Source organism: Eublepharis macularius, chromosome 2 (assembly GCF_028583425.1).
Source record: "Eublepharis macularius isolate TG4126 chromosome 2, MPM_Emac_v1.0, whole genome shotgun sequence".
NCBI classification, from domain to species: Eukaryota; Metazoa; Chordata; class Lepidosauria; order Squamata; family Eublepharidae; genus Eublepharis; species Eublepharis macularius.
In genome coordinates, this window is record NC_072791.1 from 151,646,526 (window position 1) to 151,669,583 (window position 23,058).

At 45.9% G+C, this 23,058-nt stretch overlaps 1 protein-coding gene across 2 annotated transcripts in view; it reads left to right on the top strand.

The window, feature by feature from the left end:
• Positions 1–22,679, top strand: part of CARNS1 (carnosine synthase 1) — a 36,006-nt gene extending 13,327 nt beyond the window's left edge. Inside the window, exons 4-11 of one of the 2 annotated variants that reach the window (XR_008596495.1) lie at positions 76–165; positions 6,695–7,182; positions 7,374–7,575; positions 8,118–8,203; positions 8,742–8,973; positions 10,640–10,911; positions 12,966–14,818; positions 15,925–22,679. Coding sequence is in view for 1 of the 2 variants with exons in the window: in XM_054970653.1 (XP_054826628.1) it covers positions 76–165; positions 6,695–7,182; positions 7,374–7,575; positions 8,118–8,203; positions 8,742–8,973; positions 10,640–10,911; positions 12,966–14,198 (2,603 nt within the window). In the remaining variant the exon portion in view is untranslated. Of the gene's footprint in view, positions 1–75; positions 166–6,694; positions 7,183–7,373; positions 7,576–8,117; positions 8,204–8,741; positions 8,974–10,639; positions 10,912–12,965; positions 15,886–15,924 lie in introns of those variants that run through there. The other variant, XM_054970653.1, reaches the window with a different exon arrangement.
• The last annotated feature ends 379 nt before the right edge of the window (positions 22,680–23,058 follow it).

The window sequence follows — 23,058 nt, forward strand, 5'->3', positions numbered from 1 at the left end:
CAGAACAGGGGTATTAATATCTCAAGCTTCAGTATAAAGAACATGCTACTGATTCTATTCTTTCTTTTTTTAAAGGATTTGGACCATCAGACATCACCATCTGTGTCTTGGGCTCCCCCACTTCATACCTGTCTGTGCTTTTGGAAGGTGGCAACCAATGTCCTGGTGAGTTCCATCCTGAAGTCGGGGTTTAGATCAAGTCCTTTTGCTTTTGCCTACTTGGGTGGTGAGCCCATTCTCAACAGTGACCCAGAGCTAAGGAATCTCCAAAGTGTCTTGCCAGTAACAGGCTACTAAAATTGCTTCCTACCCCAGGAGGGCAGGGGAAGAAGGGGTCAGCTTGCTGTTTCCTCTTAGAAATGAGTGGAGAATGTTCTCCCCAGATGAGTTTATAAAAGTCCCAGAGGTGTGACAAGTAACTAGAGCCAAATCTAAAGTGCTTGTCCACTTTGATAGACATCCAGAAATTACACTCCAAATTACATTTTTGTGGTGCATGTGTGCTATTGTGAATGGCATCTCACTTGTATATATTTTACTCAAGAGAAGGGGATTGAGCGATTTGTTCTTGTACAAGCAAGAGTAGATAAGTGATCTGTTTAGGAAAACTCCAAGAGGCAAAAGCTGAATTTCTGGATTATCAGAAAATTCTGCTTGAATCCTTTTGAGTCCTTTTAAAGTTTCAGTCTGCTGCTGATACTGACTGCTTTATTACTGGAACATACATTGGTCTGAACATATATTGGTCTGTTTTAATATGAACATCATTTTACACGGGTGAATGATTGCTGTTCCACGGTTAGCAAAAGCAAAACCATAGGTGTGGTTCTGTACTGCACTTAGGTTGCTTCCACACGGTGCTCTTTTTCCACAACCTCCCCTTGCCTGTGGTTTTGAATTGGCTTTCAACAACCTTTTGAGTTTTCCCTGGCTCTTACGTGGGTTTTCCCAAACCTGCTTTGCGATGAACTTTCTTGAAGGATAGTACTCAAAGCAGGTTTGGGGTAAGTGTGGACAGGAAGGTGCTGAGTTCTTCAGTCCCCTCCTGCATCTGGCATCACATCCATCCCCTCCTACACACCATTCCCATCATCTTCTGTGAGCTTTTTGCTATTTTTTAAAATTATATCTTGCTATAGTGTTAAAATGCTAAATTCCTGTTAAATATTGCAGTGATATTCCTACAACTGAAAGGAAAGAGCCCACTGGTGGCTAGCTAGGGTAGCAGATGACGGGCTGGAGGGGAAAGCACTGAGAAAATCTCCATGAGGAGGTTTTGTTGCTATTGCAAATGAAAAGGAATTTGCAACAGCAGTGTGAACAAAACAGGGACTTGGTACTGTGGGAAAGCAACCTGAATATAGCATAATATCCCAGTTAAACTACCACAGTGGCCCAAACAGTGAGCTTCTAGGAATGTTTACTCAAGAGTAAAGGCCATTGGGACTAGAGCTACTGACTATACTGCTGGTGACCCACACTTGCAAGGAATCCCCTCCCCCCAAGCGTACCCTTAATGTCATTGACCATTTAAGGAAGAATTTCCTGATCTGACTTCCTCTTTCCAATCCCACGATCTTTAAAAAATGATGGAAGTAACTATGCCATTTTCAAAGGGCAATGCATCCAGAAGCCTGACTACTGTTGCTGCCATGTTCATCGATAGTCTACATTTGATAACCTAGCACTGTGGCCATTTCCACACACGTTGGATAATGCACTTTCAATGCACTTTAGCAATCCTTTGGAAGTGGATTTTTTGTTCCACACATGGAAAAGCAGTTCCAAATGTTCACTAAAGCGTATTGAAAGTGGATTATCCAACGTGTGTGGAAGCAGCCTGTGATTCTCTCCAGAGCAAAAATATTGTCACAGACCACCTCTGCAAAAATACAGGAGGAGAAAATACTGGACAGCAAAGGTTGGGCAGCAAGGCATATTCTGAATTCTCCATAGTAAATAATGGCACAATGGCTGGTGTCGAAGCCACTTTATTCCAAATTAGTTGAGGAGTTGTATCTCAGGCAATGCATGTTAATTTTTTATTTTCCTTCAGAAACATTTCCAAGGATTCTTGGATTTCCAAGGATGGCGTGTATGCTCATCCCTATTTGCCAGCAGTGAATGTTTTACAGATGTGTCTGTTATTTCAGAAATCTACAAAATCTATTTCATCAGGGGTAACAGTAGATCAAAAGAAATATGAAAGAAATAAAGCCTCTTCCATGCAGAACCTACCATGTCTTTTGCTGCGGAAACAGCTGTAGGATCCAGTGCCAATGGTGTAGCACCCAGACAAGTTGCAGGGGCCGCTGAAACCCTGACATCATGTGCATGTACATTTATACATCTGGAATTATTTACTAGTTGTCAAATATGTTTACACTCAGTTGGACAAGAAAAAAAACAAGGCTATACAAACAGTTATTCATATCATTTATAATATGTGGTGGGCCCTTAGTCTTGCAATTTTTCCCCACATGCATAAGCCTTTCAAGCCGTTTCACCAAAGGATGGAAATTCAGCATCGTAATTCCTATACAAAATCAGGTGATTGGTGGATCCCCAAAAGCTATTGCCCTGTCATCCTTATTGACATGACATAGTAAACGTAAGCTGTTTGGCCTCTGATCAGCTAAATGGGACTTTTGTCATGACTAAGAGTAACTGGATTGGTTCCATCATCTATACACTTAACAAGATAATACTTTGGTTTTTTTTTCTGTATTTAAAAGTACATTGTAATAAACCACTCTCTTCTTGGTGCTTGAAATTTGTCAGTAAATTCTCCCTTGCTGCAATCCTGTCTGGACCAAGATATCCAATCATGCATGCTTCCCCAGACCTTTTTGGACAGCTGTTGTTCCATATTCCTGGCATTCCTCCCATGTCTTCTCAGAGGCTAAGACAGGGCTGGTGGTAACTAGAGCTCTTCTGGCAGCTGAGCTACTCAGATTTCTCTCTGGCTACAGTGCATATAAAAGCAGGGCTGGAATGAACAAGAAGGTCATCTCTCCCCCCTTCCTCATCCTGCACTAAAGCACAATCCTCCACTTATCCACTTCCCATAGGGCTCAAAATTGTTTATTCACAAATAATATCTCTTCTGCCTGTACCTCTGTTTTAGGATTCTGAAAACCAATTCACACTATATTGTAGAATTTAGAGACTAACAGTGCAGCAGTTTCAATGGTAGTGACCAAGTTTCTTTGTAATAATCACAGAAGCAGCTATTGCCAGAAGGGATAAGGCCCAATTTATTGCAAGGAAACCTAATTACTAAAATGCACATGCTGCATTGCAACTAACAGCATCATGCTATGATGGACCCCCCCCCCGTTCACTCCCCCACTACGAGGCAGATTTTCTGCCGAAATTCAAGTTTGCCTGTCTTGGCTGAGCAGCCCCAAGTACCGAGTCTCTACTTGTGGTTTGAAATCTGTTTGTCCTACCCTGATCAGCAGTTATAATTTTTGCCTTTTCAGCCTAGCCCAGAAACTTGATAGGGGAAAAGCAGGAGCCCTCTTCCTTTGTGTTGGAAATGGCATTGGAGACTGTATAACGTTCAAAAAGAAACAACAACTTTATTGAACAGGCAGGGATGGTTTAAGTGCAGTCAGGGAATGAAAATGCTTAGGTAAAAATTTGTTTGTAGTATAGATTATGCTATGAGTAATAGGCAAAATGTTTTCCTTGAAGCTAGTTTGTTATATTCCTGGTTCTTAACAGTGAGAAGTGTTTTACTTAATTCTTTACTTACAGCAACAAAGTTTCTTCACAGAGTTCCCTTTGACAACTCAGGTTTCCTGGAGTTAGTTTAAAACTATCCCTTCACAACAGACCTGGGGTCCTTCTCAGAACCAAACCCTTTTTAGAAACTGGGCAGGAATTAATCTTCTTCTCCTAAGAAGATATAACCCTTCTGCTTTTGGCTTGACAGGGAATCTCAACCCACTATCCTATCACTCTTGCCAGCACACACTCCCAGTTCTCTTGTGGCTGTATAAACTGGCTTCAGCTTGTGCTGACTCTTATACTTGGAATTCTTAGGACAATGATGTTACAGTTGAGGCAAATGATACTTCTATTCTCACTCCAGAGGGAAAACTGTCTGATCTTCCCTGTCAGACTCTCTCACACACTCTTCCAATGAAAACAAAATCCTGCCAGCAAGCAACTGTCAGCCTGAAGGTTGGTTCTCACAGGCCATGGGAGCAGCCTGTCAATCAAGCTCTCATTCTAGTCAATTGTTTACTCTTTCCCTTCCATATCTCTGATTGCTGCACTTAGGAAACCTTCTTTAAAGGCATTCCATCACACATGCATATGGTGATGGAGAGTGCTGTCAAGTCATAGCTAACTTATGGCAATCCCTAGTGGGATTTTCAAGGCAAGAGACTAACAGAGCTGGTTTGCTATTGTCTATCTCTGCAACCTTGGTCTTCATTGGAGGTCTTCCATCCAATTACAAACCAAGGTAGAACCTTGCTTAGCTTCTGAGGTCTGATGAGCTCAGGCTTGCCTGGGCTACCCAGGTCAGGGCATCATACATATTTGCTGCCATTTAAACTAGATTTTTTTTTTGTATCCTTGGTTTGAAAAACAAAACTCTGTATTACAAAGTGAGTCGGGGGTAATGAGAACATCCAGCCATAGGGACAATAAAAGTAAAGGTGTGGTTTTCGTGCAGGTCCTTATCCAAACAACTCTTTAAAGAAAGAATAGAAACCGCAAAGCACTGTAACTTCTTGAATATAATATGTTGCCCAGCCCATTAGTGTTTTCAGAAGGAAATGGGTCCAAACTTGTAGTCTCTTGAATGAGTTCCTCAATCACTTAATGACCTGCAAAAACAGGTACAAAAGCATCAAGGCTAGGAAATAAAGGAATAGCAGCAAGGACTGCAACCAAAAAGCGTCTGCCCTTGGAGTGGCTTTTTCTCAGTGTCTGCCACTTTCCCCTGTCATAGTGCAGTGAGAACTCCATCATGTCAAAAGCCTCCAGTTAGTGTTTTTTCAGACATGGAGTTGTTACAGGTACGAGAATCTAGAGTGCTCTGTGCAAATACAAGACCTTGTACATTCTCATTCATTGTATATGATAATTCAAAGTAGCACTGATTTTTTTAATACAAATTGTACTGTAGCAATTCCTAGTTGGCTGGCAAGATTCAAACAAAAGTGGGAATGAGAAACTGGCTTGACTGGGGGGCAAGTTTGTTTCTTTTTTAAATGGTTGTTGCTTCCACTGGAGGTGTTGCAGGGCGTTGCCGTGTGTCCCTACCAGCAGAACCTATAGCGTCAGTGCCAAAGTTTGGGGTAGAGGCCTTCCCTCGTTGGAGAAATTGTGAGCTGCTTCCCTCTTACAATACTGCTGGGGAAGAAGAGTGGGGACAGAGCTTTTGGAAAAGAGCAGAGAAGTATGAGTCCTGTGTCCCTTTAAATAAGGTCAGGTGTGAGGGACAGTAGATGGATATGCCTGGAGTCACTGCTGCCCAAGGTGACACATTACTGAGGAACAGGGCAGCTGTCTTCTAACAAGGTATTTTCTATGGTACCAGCCAAGATGGTGTCGCTTAAAAGCCAAGGAACTGATTAATAAGAACATAAGAGCAACCCTGCTGGATCAGACCAATGATCCATCAAAATCAGCATCCTGTTTCCCACAGTGACCTCCTAGATGACCCTGGCCCTCCCAGGAGGCGTACAAGCAGGGCAACATAACTACAACTGTAATTCTGAAGGAAGCAAAGAGACCTAAATGATTAGAGAACCAGAAGTGTTTTCTCCTTCCTCTCCCCTCAGTGGCTGTGGACCAGCATCCCAAAGTCTAAAACGTTTTCCCCAGACCAATATGAGAGAGTGGTGCTTAGAAAACAGTGGCAGATCAAAGTTTCCTCTGGCCCTGAGCATGGCTCTTGAGTGGAAAAATGCACCTCTGTCAATACTGGTAGCCTTACCAGCCAGTCTAAAAGGACATCAATGCCCACCATTTTGTGAACATTTCTGCTTCATTTCCTTTCCCCCCTCTCACTTATGGAACCCATGCTTCTTTTGTAACAAGACTTCCACCCCACCAAGAAGGGGAGGGTAGTCAGAGTGAGAGAGTATATTGATACACAGACATTACTGACAGATCCAGGACTTGCAGGCCAGTCTCTCAAAGGTTAAAATGCACTTTGGCTGTTCATCTGGATAAACTCCAAGAGTTTCCTGTCCAGCCTATCACCAGCCCTGAGTCAGTCCAGCTTGTGAGATTATAAACAGAGCATCAGGACTACTGGCTAATGCAAAACATGTTGAATAGGTGCTATTGATGTCATAACAGCTATTCCCTTTCCCTTTCCCTGCAGTCTCCCTTTCTGACTGAAGTCACATCTGATGGAAAAGCATGATAGACTAACACTTTCCTGAGAACAAGAATAGGATACAGTCCTGCCCTGATGACTCCATGGCAGTTGTCAGAGCAGATAATCAAGGTGTTAACGGCACTGAGAGCTTGTAAGGTGCCAGTTCACCCAGCTGCTACTTATTACTCTGTTGTATGCATTGTGTACAGCCGGCCTAAGGTTGGCAAAACCTTTAACACAATACATTTTTTGCCATCATAGAAAGTAAAGGCAAGCTTCTCTGGAGTTTGGGTCTACCTCTTATACACGCTCAGGAACTGGATTTGTTGTTTCCCTTCTCCCCAGGTAATATGCTGCTATGCTTATCGCCCGCCTGGCTCTCCAAGGCACCCTCAGAGTCTCATCCAGGAGAATCTTCTCTGCTGATCTTCAAGGCCGTGACATTTGATCTTGGTGGCCGCACAACACTGGAAGAATTTGCCCCCCCACGTCGTGTCACTTACTTCACTGGCTGCTTTGGGCCATGCAAGGTACAGGGCCAGTCAGCTGCAGAACTGGCCCGGGACCTTGACTGTCCCACAGGAGGCTCAGGAGAGCTGGCTCGCCTGCTGGAGGATAAACTGCTGACCCGTCAACTCATGGACCAGCAGGCACGGGTAGCAGTGCCCCCCACCCTGGCTTTCACTTTCAAGCGTCCACTACCCCTGCGGAGTGTGACAGAGGAGCAGCGTGTCCGCATGGTTGAGCTCAGCGGCCGTGAGGGACAGGACAATCTGCTACAGGAGGAAATCACAGCCTTCTTGCAAGGGGGTGCCATGGAGCCCTACAGCCAGGTGAGAAGCTCTGTAGGATTGAGGAGGATGTACTATGGACTTAGAATAGTGCTCTTCTTGTATCCAGCTTGGATATTGACAGAACAGGAAAACTGTTCATTCAGGCAATTTAGAAGTAGTGTTTTTTGGGGAGGGAATTTGATGCAGGATTGTTTTTCATGCCTAAGGCCTGTCTCTTGCTTTTCCTGCAGGTGGTGGTGAAGCCATCAGGCTGGCGCTGGAGTGGAGCTCAAGCAGTGTCGTTCCATGATAAGCGGGAACAGGGATGTGTCTTGCAAGCTGTTCTTGCATTTTTGGAGACCTTAGAGGAGGAGGAGAGCATCTTGCTAGAGGCCTTCATTCCTACTGCTCACGTGGTCCAGCCCGGTCCTTCTGACATGAACACCTCTCCATGTAAGGGAAATCTTTTATTCATCTCACACTAAGGTCAGTTCATGCAATGAACTGTCCTCATGCTCAGCTCCCACAATTAGGATTGGTTTACTCCTAAGCTGGATCCACATGATATCGGATACTGTGCTATGGTAATTTTCCTTTTGGAACAGGAAGAGCAAGGCAAATTATTATAATAGCAAAGTATTCAATGACATCTGGATCCTACTCTTGAGAAAGACACCATCCTTGACACTTTCCCTGCTTCATCTTGTTAAATCTTACTTTGAAAGAGATGGTATGCAGTCTGCTAAATGAGAAAAGCTGGACAATTAATGGCACTGGCAGGGTGGGAGGCTACCATGTTGGTATCTTCAATCCCTCAGGTGATTCTGCAGTGCACTGCTTATTTGATTCCAGACCAACATATTCATCTGCTTTTGCTCTCTGGTCCTCTTCTTTTTACTCTCCGCCACATGTTCCACTCCCTATCAGTTTGCTTCTCTGATATATTCTATTGCCTTTCCCTATTTTTCTTCCTGCCCTACACCTCTGATTCCTAGGCAACACATCTCCACGATCCAATCTGGCAGTTCGAATCTGTGCTGTAGTCTGCAGATCCCGGAAAGATCAGCCTCTACTGAGCAAGGTAACAGGAGCCTTGAGATTGTGAGCCACTTACAGCAGCCTTTTAGATGGAGGCTGGGAACCAAAGGCCCATGTAGTCATCACTGACAGAAAAGCTGTAGTGTTTCTAAATAGGACAACAGAGAGACAGGGGTCTTTTCTTTCAGCTCCCATTGGGGAGGGAACTGGCTGGCTGGCAGAGTATAGACATAGCAGTTTTCTCCTTCCATTTTGAACTGTTTTGTGGGGAATAGGCACAAATAAACAGAAGGTGCTTGGAACTTGGAGTGATCTTCTGACTCCATTTTTTGTTCGGAATAAGACTGGATTGACGTACCATCTGTCACCTCCCCCTGAATAGGGAATATGCCAGGCATTCCTATATCAGGATAGAACTGTATCTTTTTTCTTGTACAAATGCTGTGCATGCACAGCATAGACTGCTTTCAAAGTAAAGTGGACTGGCTCCTTGAGACTTAGAATGGGGTAGCTGAATGGAAGACGGGGCAGCTGGATGCTAGTGGCCTAAGAAGTTCTCACACTTTTTTGTTCTTTTCCAGGTAGTGTGTGGTGTGGGCCGGGCAGATAAACCACTGAAGCACCAGGCCACAGTGCCACAGACGCTGGAGAGCAGCTTACAGCAGTGGGGACTGAAGGATGAAGCCCAGATTGCAGCTATCCATGCCCAGATAAAACAGAAGGCTGAGGCAGCCATGAAGGCCTTCATGGATATGGAGGCTGGTCTATCAGCTGAGCAAAGAGGTGGTCGCCGAGCACAAACTGACATTATTGGTGAGATTCCCTGTCTGTGATGATGGAGCCTCTTTTTGGGATAACAGAGTACTGCAGTTTTGTTACCCAAAACAGCAACAATCTGAAAAAGCTTGTTGAAATGTAAGGAGCAAAGCCCCACAATAAGCTGCTTTGGAAAAGCCCTCTTCAAGCTCTGTATGCTAAGAAAAGGCTCAAACAGTATCTTGTTACACATTGACCCAGGGTTGAATGCCACTTCCTCGTCTCCCTCCACTGGGCTTCCACGAGCACAGGCATGCTGCCTTCTTCGAGTCAGCGCAAGTTACAACCCTGCTTCTTTGTAGAGCTGTGCTCTTTTCAGAGCCTGCATTTTAGTTCTCATGGGGAAATAAAATTTTCTTAACCTCTTCTGCCTAGAAAATGTGCTTGTGGCATGGTGAGCATCTGCAGCCCATTGCTGGTAGATGCTGACAGACTGATTTGGAAACCTGCTATAAATGTCTTACTGAACTCTGACCTAGCAGTATGTCTGAGTAATAGATTCCCATGGCAATAATTTTTCTTAAACAAACATCTCACAAAACAAACCTAGTTGCCACCCATCCATTACATTTTTATCTCACTGAATGTCCCGCTTTATCAGAAACACCCAGTCTCCTTTCCTTCACCCATTTGTTATTTAGATTTATTTTCTACTCATACTGTGGTGTACCAGTTCCATCTTCACTCACAGCCTTGTGGCAGTGGTCTGTGGAGGCACAAAACCTGCTTCCCACCCAACTCCACAGTGACCAGGAGTAGAAGTTGTTTCTTCTGCTTGGGTTGCACCAAGCAAGTTCTTAAGATGCCATTTTCAAGAGCTAGTCCTGATGCTGCTTTCTTTGTCATCAGCCTTTAGCTCAAAGGAAAGGGTAGAAATTCTGTTTACCCAAATCCTCCTCAGGAGTAGTGACCTATTAGCTATCAAAAGGCCTGGTTCAGGCATCCTTCTTTGACCTTTCCTCCACCCTTTGGGCAACCTATTACATAAAGCATAGTTGCCTCAAAGTCCAGCCCTAGCCCACTGATCTGATAAGAAAAAGTTGCATCTTTCACTTGAACCAACCAGCAGGTAGATGTTTCTTTTAAAAAACAATGGAGCCTCCAGAAAGGATGTATCTGTTGGTCTTCCTGTCCTATTTCTTCTACACACCCTTTCTCCAACTAGCTGTGGCAAATTTGACCTCACAACAGGCAAGTGAAGATGGCAAGCAATTTTATTAATGAATATATTTCTGTCTTAGGGGCATCAGGATGGGAAGCACAGCAGCTTCATCTGTTCTTGAGGTCTTCTCGTTCCAGTGAACAGCTCAGCTTTAAGAAAGTTATTTATTTACTTGGGATTCCAAGGGGGTCTTCTCCACCTACCTAGTACACTTTAATCCCACCCATCCATTAAAGTGCTGAGAGTGACACTCATGGTTCTCCTTCTTTTATCCTCACAACAACCCTATGAGGTACATAGAGCTGAAAGAAGGTGACAGGCCCGGGGCATGCCAAGTCTCCAGATCCTAGTCCCAGATCCTAGTCCGGTATGATAATCACTATATCACACTAGCTTCCCTACCTTGGGTCTATGATGAAGAAGTGCAATCTTTGATTATTAGTGATGCCTAGCTGGTATGCCCTTGATGACTGACTATATCTTGGTTTCTGTTCTCCGCAGGAGTAGATTTCCTACTGAGCTCTGAAGAGCAGGTTCTACAGCTGGTGGCCCTGGAGATGAACTCACAACTATGCCTGGAAACCTGCTCAGTCTTTGAGTCCATGGGCCGGGTGGTGGGAGCGCCAGCGGGTGAGGCGGCACGGCCCCTAGTGGAGACGATGCTGCGTCGTGCGCAGTGCCATCTGATGGAGGGCAAGCACGTGTTGGTGATTGGGGCCGGCGGAGTCAGCAAAAAATTCGTCTGGGAGGCAGCCAGGGACTACGGGCTAAAAGTAAGATGCGGAAACCGGACTTATGCAGCCCCCCACAGGCTGCAGGATCGACTAGCTAGAGCAGCACCACCCCCCACAATCCCTGTCCATATGGCATAAACTTCATGGGTGCGGTTTAAGCCCAGAGAGGAGAGGAAGCCATGGATTTCCCCACCTGCCCCCACCACCAGAGGGAGGATTTCACTCATTCTAGTGGAACTTGCCACCCCATTTCTGGCATTGGCTCCTCCCCATTCTTGAGTCACAGCTATTCTTGGGGCTTGAATTCTCATCAGAATTACTTCAACTGGGGCATTGGAAAGCCCAGCCCAGAAGCAGGTTTATGTTGAAAGAGTCACTGAGGATAGAGAGGAGTTTTGGTCAGTTCTTGTGGGAGTTAAGGCTTAGCTGGAGCTGCCATTGCCCACATCATGTATCCATTAGCAGTTTTAAGAAGCAGAACCGTGTCAAGACCTGGATCCCCTGGATTCCTGGCTAAGGATCTAGCCATTGTGGGATGCAGCAACCGCTGCCAACTGCATTGCTTTATATTTTGGCAAGGCTCCTGTGTCTTTAATAGCTGCCTGGTAGGCCAACATTGAAACTTTTTCCATCGCTGCATCTCCACCATGTCATGCAACTGTTTGAAGGCACAGAAAAAGGGTTGAGATCCCTATTGCCAGGGCAGCAAGAAAACACCCAAACAACTTGCTCAATAAAATCCTCTGACCTCATTCATTTCAGAGGCTCACATAAGAACCATTACATTTCTTCTGGCTTCTCCAAGCCCAAGACAAAATGATTCCCCCATCAGTACTAAGCAATTGCTGTGCCAGTTGTTTCCTCCTTTACAGGAGATGAAAATATAGTACCATTTCAAGAATGATGTCTCTGAGGTCAGCTAGCCTAGAGATGCCATTTCCAAGACCTACGTACCCCCTGGGCTCTCCAGCCAAGGATGTGAATCTGGGTCCCACTCAGTAAATGGGAGGCCAGATGAGGCAAGATGTGTGTGGTGGTGGTAGTCTGGGGAAAAGGACAAGAATGACATGGGTGAAAGCAGACAGAGGAAGGAGCTGATGGTTTAGCCAGTAATTAATTCATTTGATTGTTCTTGAAGGGTACAAGTGACTTGATGCCAGTTTATTCCTCTGTGACTGAGGGTTGAGTTTGTCCCTGTGGAAGTCTATGGAAAGTCTTGCCTCCATACTCCAGCACATACCCTGAACAGAGCTCATGTTAGCTACATGTGTCAGAGTTTATGTCAGCTGCTGCATCCTTCACAATGGGACAGTCTTATGTGTTTCCCCCCAATCTCTTGGAAAATGGCTGGGCTGTTACAGGAAACAAACAATCAAAAGGTCTACATGCCAGTCTTCAGATCCCTGAAGTTGTTGGATGTTCCTGGTTTTAAAGTGCCAGCTGTGAAATAGTTAATGCTACCCTGCCCATCTGCTCCCTGCTTTAGGCTCACATAGCCCAGTGAGCTGAATGGAGACACCTCCCTGATCTAATCTGAGTCCAGATAAGGAGGCCCAGAGCAGATGGAGAGAGGAAGTGTGACTCCCTGTACATTCTCCATGCAGCCGGCTGGCACAGCTTTGTCTTTCAAGACTCCAACCCTTTCCTCCCCACCCTGCCAGCCTGGATTTTGCCCTGATAAATCATTCATCACCTCCCAAACCTGGAGGCCAATGGACTTCCTCATTTCTAAACTCAGATTGCTGCAGAAACAGGGATCCAGAGAAAGCTCAGATTCTACCTCCCTCCCCTCAGACTTAGGGATGTCGGAGGAATGGTGATCTTCCCCACCAAGACTATGAATGGAATGCTCCATTCGATTCCTGCACTGTGGGGAGCAGCTGCCCATGGACGGTGCCTCCTTCCCAGGAGGCTGCTATATCTGGTCCAGAGGAGTTGGCCTTCTCTGATACTGCCAGTAGTGATGCATCTCTGATTTTTCTCCCACCTTCTCTGCATCTTTGCCCTCCTGTGTCGTCCCTTCCCTTTTCCCCACCCCTACTTCCATCCCTGCCTCTCTCTGTCTCTCTCTTTCTCCTCTTTCCCATCCCCAGATCCACCTGGTGGAGTCCGACCCCAACCACTTTGCCTCCCAGCTGGTGCAGACCTTCATCCACTATGACACCACGGACCACAAGAGAGATGAGGAGCATGCCCAACGGCTGGTGGGGCTCGTGCGGGAGCGGGGCCTACACCTGGATGGCTGCCTGTCCTACTGGGATGACTGCATGGTCCTGACGGCACTTGTGTGCGAAGGGCTGGGCCTGCGCTGCAGCTCCCCCACTGCCATGCGGGTGGCCAAGCAGAAGAGCCGCACTCATCTGCACCTGCTGCGGCGGCGCAAGGAGGGGGCTCGCTGGCCCTCAGCTGCGCTGTATGCTGTACCTTGCTGCCACCTGGAGAGCCATGCTGATGTGGAGCGAGCTGCCAGCCACCTCAGCTTCCCTGGTGTCATGAAGCTAGAGTATGGGGCAGGGGCTGTGGGGGTAAAGCTGGTGGAGGATGCACAGCAATGTCACCTGCACTTCGACAAGATCTCCAGGGACCTGCGCGATGACTCTGACCATCCAGGCATCGGGTTGGGCTGGGGCAACACCATGCTATTGATGGAGTATGTGTCTGGCACTGAACATGATGTGGATCTGGTGGTATATGAAGGGCGCATGCTGGGGGCATTTGTGTCTGATAACGGGCCCACTCGGGTGCCCAACTTCACTGAGACGGCAGCCTGCATGCCAACCTGTCTGTCCCCTGACCGTGAAGCACAGCTCATCCGTGCTGCCTACCAGTGCTGCTTAGGGTGCGGCCTGACTGATGGTGTCTTCAATGTGGAGCTCAAGTTGACAGCAGCTGGCCCCAAGCTCATTGAGATCAACCCCCGCATGGGTGGCTTCTATCTGCGCGACTGGATTCAGGAGATCTATGGAGCAGATATCATGCTGGCTTCGGTCATGGTGGCCTGTGGGGTGGCCCCTCTGTTGCCTGCCCGATCTCATCCCCGCACACACCTGGTGGGAGTGATGTGCTTGGTGTCGCAACACCTGCAAGCCCTCAAGTCCACAGCCAGCCTGGAGACGCTCCAGGCCCTACATGAGCGCGGTGTAGTCCGCCTCAACCTGCTTGACGACGAGCTAGTGTCCACTGAGTATGAGGAGCCCTACTGCAATGTGGCTTGTGCCAGCTCTAGCCGCCGTGAGGCCTGCCTCAAGCTGCTAGGCATCTGCCAGGTGCTCGGCATTGATTCACCACACTACCCTGTCACTCACTTCCTCTCTCATTTCAAATAGCCTCGGAGATACGGCCCCCTCAGTCTGGAGCCAACCTTGGGCCTGCTCCAGAGAGGGAGCCTTGCCTATCCCTCCTAAATTATCCTTCCCTTGCTCCCAACCCATCACTGGGGTTTGCATTACACAGACACCCTATTTCCTACAGTCTTCTCAAGTGGTTGCTGTGTCCCTCAGGAAGGAGTGTGGCACCATCTGGTGCTATCTCTGGTAAGTGCCATGCCCAAATCACCCACACAGTTGCATGGGCTCACTCCCTCCTTTCTTAGGGGACCCTGTTAACTACGGAGCCCCTCCTTTTCCTTCGCTTGCCATTCTGGGTAACCCCACACCTTGGTTCCCATACTGTTCCTCCCCACTACCATGAAAAGAGGCATGTTCCAGCCTCCTCACCTTGCCTTTCTTCCACTGGAGAAAGGCTGCTAGCTTCTGAGCCAGGCGGCTTCTGGACAGAACCTACCTCATGCTTCCAGAATCAGTGGAGGAGAGGGCTGAGGTCAGTTTTGTTTGTTTTTTGCAGTTTCCAGCAGCCAATGCTTGACCAGTGATGCTACACTAACAAAATAGACTCTGAGCACTAGCTTTTCTGTACCGAACCTCTGTATGCAAACTCCATGCTCCGGGTAAGGATCTACTTACAGACAAGCCCTTTATTCCTGAACAAACCTAAACCTACAGTAACAGAAGGACCACATGCAAGCCTACAGAAACAGACATCTACAGAGCAGTAGAATGTAAGATATTTAACAAGCTAGTTCTGCTGGCTCAGCACTTGCAAGGATCGCAATAACATCCTAGCACCACAACATCCTTTTAGAAGCTAATTAGCATGCACAAGTCTGTGCTTGTAAATGACCATAGGATAATACAGGGCAGTGACTCCGGTAATTCCTGGCATGCATACCCAATGCTGTGAGAATCTAAGTGAATGGTCAGTGCTCATAAAAGCATCTGCTACAACACCTCCCCTCAGCAAGCCCCCAAGAGACCCTATAGTACTAAACCACTGTGATGGCACTTCCAAGCACTCCACAGTAATCATTAGTGTACGCCTCTGAAGTGAAAAATTGCAACACCAGCACCCCTGAATTACCTTAAAATAATATGAGTTCAGATGTAGCCCCTTTAAGACCCTACTCAACTAACAAACTATAGTGCTAGCATTCCTGTTCTGCAATAACCACGTCACAACCTTGCCACCATGCTGAATTATGATGAAGTAGCAAATCTTTGTGCATAGTCCTAGCATCTCCAGACATATTATTACCTAGAGTACCAGCATCCTTAAAAATGCCTATAACCAGCATAAAGAGCCAGAAGCAAAGCAGACTTCCAATCGGCATAGCAAAATGGAGTCTCTGTCTTTTTACTAGCTCACAGGCTTCCTGTAGTTTCCCATGGCTCAAGGAAGAAAATTTATGAGAAGGGCAACTTGAAGGAGCTGGGAGGACATTCCAGAGCCTGTGATGCTTAAAATGACAGACACCTCGATCCCATGTGGGGAGAGAGGAGGCAGGAATCAGGAATATCATGGTGCCCATGAGTGGGTGACTTAACAACAGGACCATTAGTTAAATGTGCCCCTCCTAACATGGGTTGGTGACCCTGCCTGCCTTCCTGCCTATCCTTCCACCACTTGTGTAACAAGGCAGGCAATAGTCCCTCCCCAATAAAATGCCGTGTAAAAATATCCAGACTGCTGAGGTGTTATTTGCACCTTGCTCCACAGCTCAGCTTCTGGCACCCAACTGCTTATTGGGGGTGAAGGAAAATCTCATGGAGAAGACTTGCAGAGAAGCAAACGGATTTTGCAGGACTTCAGTACATGGAGAAGAAGCTTTCCGATTCCAGTGGATGTATTCAATTCTGGGAGGCCTCCAAGAGCTCCCTGTGTTCTTGAAGGGGGAGATAGTGTGCATACATCTAACCTGAAGAACCAGACAGGCTTCTTTTAATGTTAATTCCAGAAGCCCTTCTCAGCTTTTGTGCTACCATGAGCATAGGCCCTTCTAAGTTCTTTCTATCTAGAAAAATTTAGAGCAGATCTACTGGAATTTATTTTCTCTCACATACTTTCATTCCCCCTCCTGAGGTGACAAGTAGCTTTTCCTCACAACTTGTAGCTTAAAACATTCTGTGTTCTCAGGGAAATTCAATTCTTATTACTACCTCGTGATTAGGGCTGACATCCTGGAGCACAGAAACTAAAGCAGGCATAGTTTCCCTTCTGGGCACTGGATTTGTCTGGTTCTTAATTAGTCCCTCACCTGCCCTGCATATGATCAATCCATTTTCCTGGCTTCTTTGGATGAAGCCTGATGTTTGAAGGACTTGCCATCAGAACCGGAGTGTCATTCACTGGATCCACACCACGTTTCTTGCTTTTTTCCACAACAAGCTTTGTACAGAGCTCCCACAAATTCTAAACATACAGAATGCAGAAAGAAGAGCCAAATTGTGTGAGCAGAATATATGAGGCATGTTGAAGAAAAGTAGGCAAACTTTTCATTTGCATAGCTTTTCTTCATGAGGCAATTCCATAATATGTAACTGGCAATACTTTGGCAAAGATGGGTGTGCTAAGTAGTGTGAGAGAAGCACTTGAGCAGAGAATTTGTGGGAGGGAAAAAAAGACAGTAGCCATAGCAAGGGTCCTGTTGACTGAGAAAATGGACCACTTGAAAAGGGAGAAGTGCCAAGTTACTTCTGCTTGACTATGGAGACTGCATGACCCTAGGTACTTAATATTCTATAGCCCTGAAACGGATTCCTGGTGTATCTCGAGAGTTTTGGATTTTGCGTTCCAGTCAACAATAGGCCTCTCTCTAACATGAGTATGAGGCTTGATGGTCCTTTGCTGATGTTGCATATGGACAATATTCACAATTTTGGGGAGGGGCACTTCACATACCTGAACTGTGTAGCCCCTAATACTTCATATACAGATTGTTAGCTGCAGAATATGGACACGGTTGTGGTGAGACCCGAGTTGATCTAGTTAAATTCATTCTATTCTGCCTAGCCCCTTAGATTGTTTGCAAGCCTATATTGTGCAGAAATAAGGGGAATCTTCACACTGGTCCGTATTCTGTGGTTTTTGTTCCCACCCTATCCATTACTTAACTGAATTAGGTAAAATTTTAATGTACAATCAGGGAGGCACTACTCTGGTTAGTCAGACCAAAACTGTATTGCTCCAGGAGTACAAAGACTGCCCAAGTTTCTCAGATCAACTTTCTGCCATGATCAAAGTCATGGATGAAAAGGAGGGTTTATGGAGGACTACTTTAGAAAGAAGTAAAAGAAGGTAGGCCAGTGCCCCCCCCCCCCCCAACCACCTGAAGTGCCTTGTCAACATGGCTTGTTACCTTACAGGCACTTTCTTTGCAGATCTTTTGTCTTCAGAATGGCAAGTGAAGGAGATAGGTGATTTCTCAGAAAGTGCTGGGTTCACCATGTTGCCATAAATTACGTAATGTTAGACTAAATAGAACATAGTAGGAAACACCAGAATGTGGTTTTAAATATTTAGAACTGATGAAATCTTAGGAATAACAAACCACCAGTGCAACTTGCTCAAAGTACTGCAATTGTACATGCAAACTTCCTTCAGGCAGCCAAGTAATATTGCTTGCAGCGAAGAGCAGTGTGGTGGGAGCAGCTGGAGGAGTGGTCAGAAGAATGGTTTCCTCTGAGCCCAATTTCCCCTGAGATTTTTCAGCAGCTCCTATTGGTTACATTGTTCATGTCACATGACGAATATACAGTGGAGCTTCCATGAAAAACTAAAAAGTTTCCAAATGCTCAAGAGCCAGTGGATCATACTGGTTAAGTGGCAGATACACTGCATGTGCAGTCTTTGTTTCTCTCTTAAGAGGCTAAGGAACAGGTTCTGCAAAGCTGTCACAACCTTGGGAGTGAACAGCAGTTACTCCTTCATATAGGGGAAGTAAACGGAGTGTACTCGGGAACATTGCTAGCATGGGGACAGGCCTCTTGAGAGCTAGCTTGGTGTGGTTTGATGGCTGGACTTGCATAGGAAACTGAGCTGGAATGCCTGCTTGCTGCAATGAGTGACCAGTCATACAATCTCAGCCCACACTTAGAGGACGAATCGGATATAAATATTCTAGTTGTGTCAACAAACTGAGGGAGCAGAACAAAATGGGCATGCTTGTCTACTAACTCCAAGCATTTATATGCTACTGTTCCTGTGCTCAAAGCACACAAACAATGGAACATCATTCTAAAGTAAAAATAAAATAGCTAATTTTTAAAATAAACCAAACAATTAGCCTATAAGACAACAACTACCAGTCAAAAACAACACAGCCTGCCATTGAATTGGCATTCAGTAGCTAAATGCTAGCCTTAAGGGCCTTTGTGAAAAGCAGAGAGGGCCACTCTGTGACCGCAACAGGAAGACCGTGCCTCTGGGCAGCTTGAGTAAAGGCAGCTGCTGATGTTCTGACTTGGCTCTTAAGAAGGCACTCAGGTTGATGCAGGGAGAGGCAGGCCCCAGAGGCTCTCAGGTACAAAGAAGATAAGCAGCTTGAACTGGGCCTGGAGCCTAACACAGCTAGTACAGTTGCCTCGACATTTCACAGTATTTATCAGGATGCCAGCAGAGGCATTTTGCACCTGCTGCTGCTTTACCTTCAAGGGCAACTCCACCTAAACAGCAAAGAAGCTGATACTGTAAATGTGGTGAGGTTATGTAATATACCACATGTAAAACATACTCCTGGCTTCTGAGGCTATGTGCTAGCTACTCGTCCAGAAGCAGGGCTGAACCCAAGCTCTTAACTCATTCAGATGGGGAAACTATCACAGGCAAACTAACTCCCTGGAAAGTCCAGTGATTCTCTTCCAGTATTGCCTCCATCCTGTCTGGAATCACATTTACCTTATTAACCCTTGTCCACTGAATGTCCAATCACAGGTTTAAAGCAAAACTGCCATTCATGGGTCCTTAGCAAAACAGAGGATTGAGTGCTGCCTGCATATTGACAGCACCAAGCCCTCAACTTCCTGATAATACCTCCCAGTGGCTTCATGGAGAAGTTGAAATGTGTTGGTAAAATACTGATTATGGAACTGTAAACACCAGTTTCTGCGGGGCCAAGATAGCATCACCTTTTGATCAGCGTTTGCGTGCAGGCATACAACATATGAAACCATAAAAGAGCCACCCCATGCACCCTAACTATTTGTTCAAGCCTCAGGAGATGACTACAAAACCAGCCCCCCCCAGTTAATTGTCATCTTCAAATGGCATTCAATGCTGACAGAATAACTGTTAGTTTAGATGTCTTTCATATGCAATTGTGAGCAGTCACCTGTCCATGTCAGGATCCCAGTGGACCAGGGGCTTCATGCGAATGACCCAGCCATGTGGGCAGAGCAGATTGGATAGGTCTTTCCTCTACATTTGGCAGGATCCCACATGACTGTGCAGTTACATCATTCATATAGAGCCTTGTGGGGTTGTATCACAGAGAAGAAGCTCCCATGTAGAATTCTGCCAAAATTCCGTGAAAGCAGATGGCAGGAATATCTCATCACGTGACATTAGATCACAATCAAACATCATTAAAACATGCTGTTGGTGCTTTCCCATTACAAATGAAGGCACTGGGTTGCAAGCATGGGCTTTCACCCAGTTCCCAATTCTACTCCTCCAGCCCAGCAGGACCCTCCGCAGAAGCATGATTCAAGAATTTCCAACCTCTCTCTAAACTTATTTGATCTTTGTATGTACTCAAATGCACAACTGAAAACATTCTCACTGATGCCTGCCCAGTTCCTATGGATGGCTGCATTCATTCCTGTGCAAAATCCAGGTTTTTCTATGCTTTCCAAAAATGCTTTGAACAGAAGAGGATTTTAAAGCATGGTTACCATTTATTTTAGGAAGGCTCTAAGATAGCCATAGATCATGGTAATGCACACAATTGGATTTTTTGAATCACAAACATGAAATAAGTCAAAATAAGGAATGGAGTGATTCCCTCCCCCCAAGGGCATGCATATTGTAAAGAAAAAGGTGGTGGACTTCCACAAAGAGGCAACTGTGCACTCTAGAACTGGCAATAATCGCCAGTTTAAAAGCCAACCTGTCCTGGCCTAGCCACACAAGTGTTTTTTAAAACTGAGCCCTAAAGAAATGACTATTACTTTACTCTTTATTTCCATGAAATCTTGCCAGTCAGGATGCAATCTTAAGCACCTTTACTCAGGAGAAGTCCCATCCAATTCAGGGACTTGCATTCAAGTAAACGTCTAGGATCAGGCTGCAGAATTTCTAACAGCTCAACCGTCAGTCATACTCAGATCTGATGTTGACATTAGTTTGTCACAGATCCTTTCTCCTATTATTCCTTTATCTGTACTCAGTTATATTGAGAAATGAAGAAGAAGCCATAAATCTCTGATGTGGGCTGTTTTGTTTGTTTTTTTTGGTTTTGTTTTGTTTGGCCCAGGACAGTTACGCCCTGCACTGAATACGTTACTGGGTTACAGGCTGTCGGGGTCTAAGGAGAAAGATGTCATCTACAGATTTTTTTTCTTTCCAGATAGTTTTGCTTGCCATCAGTCTACACCTGTGGCGATAGTTTTTAAAAGTACAAGGGGAACAATTACAATTCAAATCCTGAAAATAGCAACCATGTGGTTTTAGATAATACCATTCTGGTCACTGTGTCTCAAAAAGATATAAAAATGGGAAAAGTATAGAAAGGAGAAACAAAAATTATCTTGGAATTGGAGCACCTGCACTATGAGTTGAGGCTAAAGCATCTGGTGCTTTTTAGTTTAGAAAAAAAGGCGACTGATGTGTGAAATGAGAAAATGGATAAAGAAACTTGCCTCCTCCCATAATACTAGGATTTGGGGTCACTCAATGAAACAGATTGATCATAGATTCAAAACAGACAAAAGGAAGCTCTATACATGACGAAGTTGACGTGTGGTGTTCTCTGACATGAGATGAGATTATGGCCACCGACTTAGATGGATTTACAAGGGGGTTGGACAGATTAATGAAGAATAGGTTGATCACTGGCTTTTAGCCACCAGGGCCAAACAGGGCCTGTAATTGTCAGGTGCTGTGGAGTAGTCAGTAGGTGATGGTTCCTGTCTGTGCACCCCACTTGAGGACTTCTCTGGTATTTTACTGGCCACTGTTAGAAACAGAATGCTGGATGAGATGGACTACTAGTCAGATCCAGCATGGCTACTCTTATGTTCTTAGATATAAAAACTATAATTACATAGGACCATTGGCGTAAAATACTAAATACAGGGGTGGGGGCCTGCGATATTCCCAGGGGAGGATTCCAGGGAGCCATGAGCGATGGTGGGTGCAGGGGGAGTGGGGGGGGGAACTCACAGGGAGGTACTTTCCATTCCCCCTGCATTTGTTACCCCCTCCCTCCAAACATCCTTACCTGTTTGTTTCCCCCTCCTAATCACCCTTTCCTCTTCACCCCCCCCCTTTAACTGCTGCCTCCCAGGTGGATCTTGGGAGACTTGGAGCAGTAGCACGCAGGTCCAGAATGGCTCACAGGCATAGCAGTCAGAAGTGGGGCAACTTTTAGCTGCATTGCCCAAGCCAGGGAGAGATGAAGCCTGCTTGCAGCCCCCAAAATCTAGTCATCACTGGCTTTTAAAGGTGCTGGCATGTGGTATGGACCCCACTCCACCACCAGCAGCGGCACACTAAACACGGGTGAGCCTTTTGGAGCAAGTGTTGCCAGGTTCCCACTGTAGCAGGGTGATCTCACAGCAATTAAAGCCTCTGCCTGCAGAGCAATGGTAAAAAGCAGGAGGAGGCAGGCTGCCTAGAGATTGCCCACTATCTGTGGAGGCTGAGAGGCAGGCTGGGGATATGAGTGCAAACTATGAATGTGTCCACGGTGCCTACTGATGACATGTTGTACTGCTGGGGGGGGCAATGATTGGGCCCTGGGGGGAGGTTTGTCCACTGCTGGAGACAGAGGCTATTGTTTGTGGCTATAGTTGGCATCCAGCACTCTGCCAAGGTTTTTGAGTGGGCTGTGTTGGGGGAGGGGGATACTTGGCCTTTTCTGTTGCATGTGCGCATATGAGCTACAGTTTCCTTTGTTGGAAGAAGTTTCTGCCAGTGTAGGGGGGCATTCCCACGCTGGAGTGGCTTAGGGAGCCGACTAACTCCAACCATGCTCCTGGGTCTGGCCCTTCCTTTGCAGGGGCCTAAGCTGGTGAGTTGCTGGTGGGTGGCCATGGCAGTTGTGCAGTGACAAGTAGTCCCTGTGCACTCCCTCCCCGTAGGATTATGCTGAAAGTCTCTCTCTTCAAAGTCCTTTATTTCATATCTAGTCTATTAATTTGCATCCTACAGAGGTCTCCAATTTCATTCTTCCTGCCTCAAGCAGATTCCATTAGCTTCTTTCAATGTTGGCAACTATTGTTAATCTTAATTCAAATAAAGTCTCTTGATTTTTATTCAGAATTAGTTGGAGTGACTCCATAATTCAATGCTATTGCCACATGTTCTGAAGCATTGCCTCTCTGATTTCATGACTCACTTCTGTTACTAAGTAGAGGGGCCATTAAGTGCTGAGAAAATAATGCTCTCTTGCTGCATGAAACATGTCATCTATGATGGTTCCCCCCTTCACTTCCCCACTCTGAGGCAGATTTTCCTGGCAAAATCTAAGTTTGCCTGCTTTGGCTGAACGACCTCAAGTAGTGTGTCTCTAGTTGTGATTTTAAAGTTCTTTTTGTGTACCACCCAGAAAAACAGTTATATTTTGGGCTTTTTAGTCCAGCCTAGACACTTGATAGGGGGAAAGCAGGAGCCTCTTCTGTATATAAAATGGCA